The 6,378-nt window shown below is 21.0% G+C and overlaps 1 protein-coding gene across 1 annotated transcript; it reads right to left on the bottom strand.

Moving 5' to 3' along the window:
* Positions 1–194: 194 nt before the first annotated feature.
* PRSY57_1358500 (hypothetical protein) lies at positions 195–6,263 on the bottom strand (the record flags this gene model as incomplete). The annotated part of the gene is made up of 1 exon (XM_012909507.2): positions 195–6,263. One exon carries the CDS (start codon positions 6,261–6,263, stop codon positions 195–197), a length of 6,069 nt encoding a protein of 2,022 aa, XP_012764961.2.
* Positions 6,264–6,378: the final 115 nt, after the last annotated feature.

Raw genomic sequence — 6,378 nt, 5'->3', positions numbered from 1 at the left:
AAAAAAAAAAAAAAAAAAAATAAAAAAATTAAAAAAAAAAAAAAAAAAAAAAATTAATATAAAAAAAAAATTTAAAAAAATTTTAAAAAAAAAACTTTTATATAAAATATGGATTTTTTTTTTTTTTTTTTTTTTTTTTTTCACATATTTTGATATTTTTTTTTTTTTTTTTTTTTTTTCTTTATTTTTCATTATCACTGCAAGTTTAAAACGGAACGGCAAGGATATTTTAATATTTCGTAATCATATGATTGCACAGAAAAACAGGACTGCATAAAAATAACTAATTTCTCTAATGCACAATCAACACTAACTTCATTTCCTCTTATTTCCATTAATCTTTCAGTGAATCCTTCATGAACCTGTACATACAAATTTCCTAAACGTACATCAGCTCCACATTCTTCTTTAATAATAGCCATTCTTTTGCATCCATCAGCTAATAATTTTTGTACACATTCAAAAGGAGCAACTAAATATATACAGCATTTTGATGATGACATTTTAGATTTTACATAATGATATAATAATTGGCATGCTCTTAAAATACCAAATATATTACCTTTTAATAAAAACACATGACTATCCGCAAAACCTGGAAACCATACATCTTTAGCACTTTTATAAACTGATATATGTAAAGATGATTTTATAGTTTTTACATGTATTCCTTTTGGACCCATAAATGAACCACTTATATCTCTTTGTGCTGCAATTTTTAATTTTCCTATTGAATTATTTGTATATGCTAAATGAAACTTTTGTATAGATATTTTTGTATCGTATTTATACTTTTCTTTATCATTTAAAACATTTTGTACATACTTATTAGAATTATCAACACTTTCTTCATCATCAGAATTGTTCATATCATCTTTACAAGAAGAATATGTATTTATATCATCATTTTTATTACCTAAACTATTTAATATAACTGATTGCTTCTTTTTTAAATGCATATTTTTTACATCATTTAATTCTTTTTCTAATTGTTTATTTTTAAATTTCAAGCTATTAATAATATTTTGTAATTCAGTTATTTTTTCATTCATACTATTTTCACCAACAAATCTGTTTGAATACCCTACCATATCTTCATTATTATTTAACATCATATCCATATTATTTTCAGTACCATTCATGTTACTGTTGTATATATTTTCTTGTTCTTTCATTCTATTATGCTCTAGAACATTCTTCATTGTATTGTTCACACCATTTATATTATTCACACCATTTATATTATTCACACCATTTATATTATTCACACCATTTATATTAATCACACCATTTATATTATTCACACCATTTATATTATTCACATCATTCATATTATTCACATCATTCATATTATTATCCAAGCCATATGCCTTAAAATCACCATTCGTCTTCATATTCGTGTTATTCATACCATAAACACTTTTTTCTTTCTCAAATCTTTTTAAATTGCCAACATATGATTCAATCTTCTCCATACTCTCATAAACATTATATTCCTCATCAACATTAAATACTCCTTTTTCATTACTATTCATGATACCATGTATAGGCTCAGTATTTCCAGATGGGTACTGAACATTCTCATCGTTAATCTTAAAAATTCTAAATCTACTATTCGTATGTGTAGGAAATTCATTTTTCAAATCATTTATATATTCTTGGCTTCCTAAAATATAATCATTATTTAAATTATTCTTATTATTATAATTCAAAATTAAATTATTCATTCGATTTTCTCTTTCCCGTGAGCTAAGTAAATTTAAATCTTCTTCATTTTCATCTAACATACTATTTTCCATCTGCATATAAAATTCATCTCTTTTGTCATTATTAAGACTATGTGATTTCTTCATATTCTTATTAAGATTCATGCTAATATTATGATGTGTGCTATTTCTTTCATCATTATTATTACTATTGTTATTATTCAAATTATTCATATTATTCATATTATTTATATTATTCATATTATTTATATTATTCATATTATTTATATTATTCAAATTATTCATATTATTCTTTGTAGGTTTGAATACTTGCTCCTCATCGATTGTTTCATTCCTAAATGTATTTATATTTCTATTCACACCTGTACTTGATTCATCATTCCAACAAATATTGAAATCATTCAGATTATCAAAATTTCCAAAATATTTATTTTCATTCTTTTTATTATTAAAAGCTTCTGAATAATTAACAAAATTGTTATATTCATTAACAGGAAATATATTATTATCACCAAATGAATTATTTATAAAATCATTCAATTTATTGTTAAACAAATTACACGATGGAAATTTTATAAATTTTTTATTTTTAGAAGTTCCTTTATTATTACATAATATTTCATTCTCATAATTATTATTACCAAATTTTATATCATACAAATTCAATGGTTCTGTATTACAATTTTGAGTATACATATCTCTTTTACATTCAACAGTATTATCTTTAAAATCATTAATGTTATAATCCTCATGAACCACATTATTAACCATTCTGTTTAGCTTTTCATTATAATCAAATTCATTGAAATTTTCAAATACATTTGAATTCTCAAGACCATTTGAGACATTCACATATTTTTCGTTATTCTTTCTAGAATTTATATCACAACTAGGAGGGTTTATATTATTAATCTCATGTGTAATATGATCTTCTTCTTTTACATTGATTTTATTATTATCAATATTATTATTGTTCAATTTAGCTTGTTCATTCTTATTTTGTTTTTTTTTGTTTTGCTCTTTTTCGTTTTTCGTTATTATATTATTACTATCACTTATATTACTTTCTTCAATGTTTTCGTTAATTGTATTATTACTGTTTGAGCTTTTTGAATTTACACTATTTTCTTGACTATTATTTTTTTTATGCTTATCCTTATTTTTATTTTTATTCTTATTTTTCTTCTTCTTCTTATTATTATTATTAAAATTTTTTGAATTGTTATTTTTTGTGTTACTACTATCTTCCACTTTATTATGTTCAACATTCAAATTAGTATCATATATATTATTACGATTTATAACATTCTTTTCGCTAGCATTATCTGTAGTAGTCGTTGTTGCTTCATCATTATTATTAGCATCATTTGTATATATATCACCATAACTTAACAACTGAACAGCTTGTTTTGCTTTATCATTAAAATAATCAGCCTCTTGGATAGAATCATATATTTCTTTTTTATAGGGTATGTTCTGGGATATTTCAACCTCGTTTGTGTATATCATATCTTTATTTGAAGAAACACAAACATTTGAATTACCCTTATCATTAAAATTCTCATTTTCACCAATATAATTATTATCCATAAGATTATTACAAGTTAAATCATTTAAATGATTCATATAATTCTTTAATCCTCTTGTATTTGAGTTAGTTGTAATCATACTTTTATCTTCAAGTATTGTATTTTTTTCTTTCATATTTTGATGAGAAAATAAAATTTCTTTATCCATACATGTATCATCTACTGTAATGTGCTGTTCATTATTATTTTCATTAGAACATTGAAAAATGTTATAACCACCTTTCATTAAATAATTATTTTCATTATCATTATTATTCTTATACGTTTGATTACGTGATGCATTCATGTTAATAAAATGATTTAAATTATTTTTCAAAGTATTATTATTATTATTATTATTTAAAAAATTTAAATCAACAGGATATACCATAGCATTATTATTATTGGAAACAATATTGTTATATGATTTATTATTAGGTGAAGGAATAAAATTCTTATCTTGATTATTCATTTGAAGATAATAATTTTCATTATTTTTATATGATACATGTGACATAATATTTTCCAAACCACTATTTTTTATGTGTGTATTTTTATTAATTACATTTCTCTTCATATTATCTTTTATATAATAATTATATTCATTAGTTATTTCATTATTATTTTGTTGCGTATTTATATTATTTTTCATATTATACATTTCTAAAGGAATATTAATATTCTTCATATCATCACCATTAACATTTTCGTTCATATGAGATAAACTGATATTACCTTTATAATTATTATTAAAATTGCAATCATTTAAATTTATTTCTTCGGGTTTATTATTACTATTACACCAATCATTTTTCATATTAGAAATATTAGTTGGGCACGCTTTTAGATTATCATTTAAATTTTTTGGAATAGTAAAATCTAACGTTTTCTGTATATGAAACATATTTACATCCATTCTAATGTTAGAGTCAATATCATACTCAGAATTATTTATATTTAGATTGTCCAATATATTTTTTTCATCTTTCATTAATATTTTATGCTGATCACGTGTATGATTTGGTAATACATTTATATTTTTAAAATGATCATAACACTTAGAATTTGTATAATTTTCTTCGTTTTCATTTCTTACAATATTATTTGTATTTAATATTTTATTTGTGATTATGTAATTATCATTAATTAAACAACTATTTTCCATTTCATTAATACTATTATTACTAACATTAGTATTGTTCATATCTGATGATATATTAAAATCATTTTTTTTAAAATCCATGCTATTTATATAATCTTTTATATTATTATCATTATAATTTATTTCCTCATTTTTATATAACAAACAATTCTTAGGATTTTTATTTGTATATTCATTATTTATATGTAGTATCTTTTCAATATTGTTTTCTATCTTAGAATTTAAAACATTATTTCTTTCATATGTATTAAACGTATCCTTACTATTATTCTTATTATGAACATAATTTAAGAAAGTACTATTAACATATTTGTTATTTGTACAATAGCTTTCACTTATTAAATTACTTTGTCCTATATTATTAACATTGTATATATTACTGCAAAATTTTGTGGATGAAGTATTTACAGAATTTGGATGATTCGTTATATTATTTTGATTTTCCTTCCATATATTATTATTATTATTATTATTAATAATAGCAACACAGTTCTTATTCTCATTAATTAGCAGGTTATTATTATTACTATCAATATTTTCATTATTCGCATTATTATTATTATTATCATTATTCTCATTATTCTCATTATTATTATTATTATTCTCATTATTATTATTATTATCATTATTCTCATTATTATTATTATTATCATTATTCTCATTATTACTATTATTACTATTAACTTTCTTATTTATATTCTTTTTCTTTTTATTCTTTTTCTTATTTTTCTTAGCACTATTGTTTCCTTTCTCATTACTACTTGTTTCCAAAGTAATATCCTGATTACTTTCATAATTATTCGTCATATTATTCGTATCCTTATCATTACATTCTCTGTTATTATTTGTATTATCCTTTTTATTTTCTTTATTCTTTCTTTTTTTTACTCCATCGCTCGCACGATCATTACTCACATTTCCAAGAACAACATTACCATCATTAATATTCATCTCATTATTATTAACATGTTCAGTATTAAAAAAATTAGATGAATTTTCGCTAGTTGGAATAGTAGAATTACTAGAATTATTCTCTTCATTATTATAATTTTCATTATGTATATCAACTTTATCTTTTAAATTACAATGCGGTTTCATATGAAATAGATTGTTCATAATATTAATACTATGATTTTGATTAGTTTTATTTTTCTCTGAATTTGGAAAGGTAGTATTTGAGTTTTTATTTTTATGAATATTAATATTAGAACATTGAAAAGAAGTATTATTTTCACAAAGAGAAGAAGAATCAATATTAATATTATTATTCATTTTATATTGTTCAGAATATTCTTGTACATTTGAATAATTCATACTACATTCTTCTTGTTTATAATTATTCAGGAAAGGATATAATCCATCATAATAATTACGTACCAGAATATTATTAAACATACCATCATTTTTCACATCACTCTTTTTATTATATATATATCCATTATTATATATATTCATATTATTATTTATATTACTCGTATTAATATGCTCATGATAATTTTGATTAACACTATGATTGTCAGCACTTCTATTATGAAATATACTATTATAATTGGAATCAACTAACTTATTAAATTTATCAGATCTTTTTATTAAATCATTGTTTATATTTCTATAATTATTATACATTATATTCGAAAAATTTGAACTATGATAATACAATTTCTCTTCATCCATATTTCTCATTTCATTATTAACTGTTCTAGTTTTACTATCCAAACTATTCATTTTATTTAATATAAAATTATTTGCACCATAATTTTCTAAATCCCCCTTCTCCTCATCCTCATTTTTATAATTTCCATCCATTTTTAAAAAAGACAAAAAAAACAAATACAACTATATATTAATAAAATTGTATATATATATAAATATATAGTATCGATCTATTCTTAATTTTTTTTTTTTTTTTTTTTTTTTTTTT

Source organism: Plasmodium reichenowi, chromosome 13 (assembly GCF_001601855.1).
Source record: "Plasmodium reichenowi strain SY57 chromosome 13, whole genome shotgun sequence".
NCBI lineage: Eukaryota > Apicomplexa > Aconoidasida > Haemosporida > Plasmodiidae > Plasmodium > Plasmodium reichenowi.
Note: the sequence above shows the minus strand (reverse complement) of the source record. Positions and strands in the feature narration are given on the sequence as shown.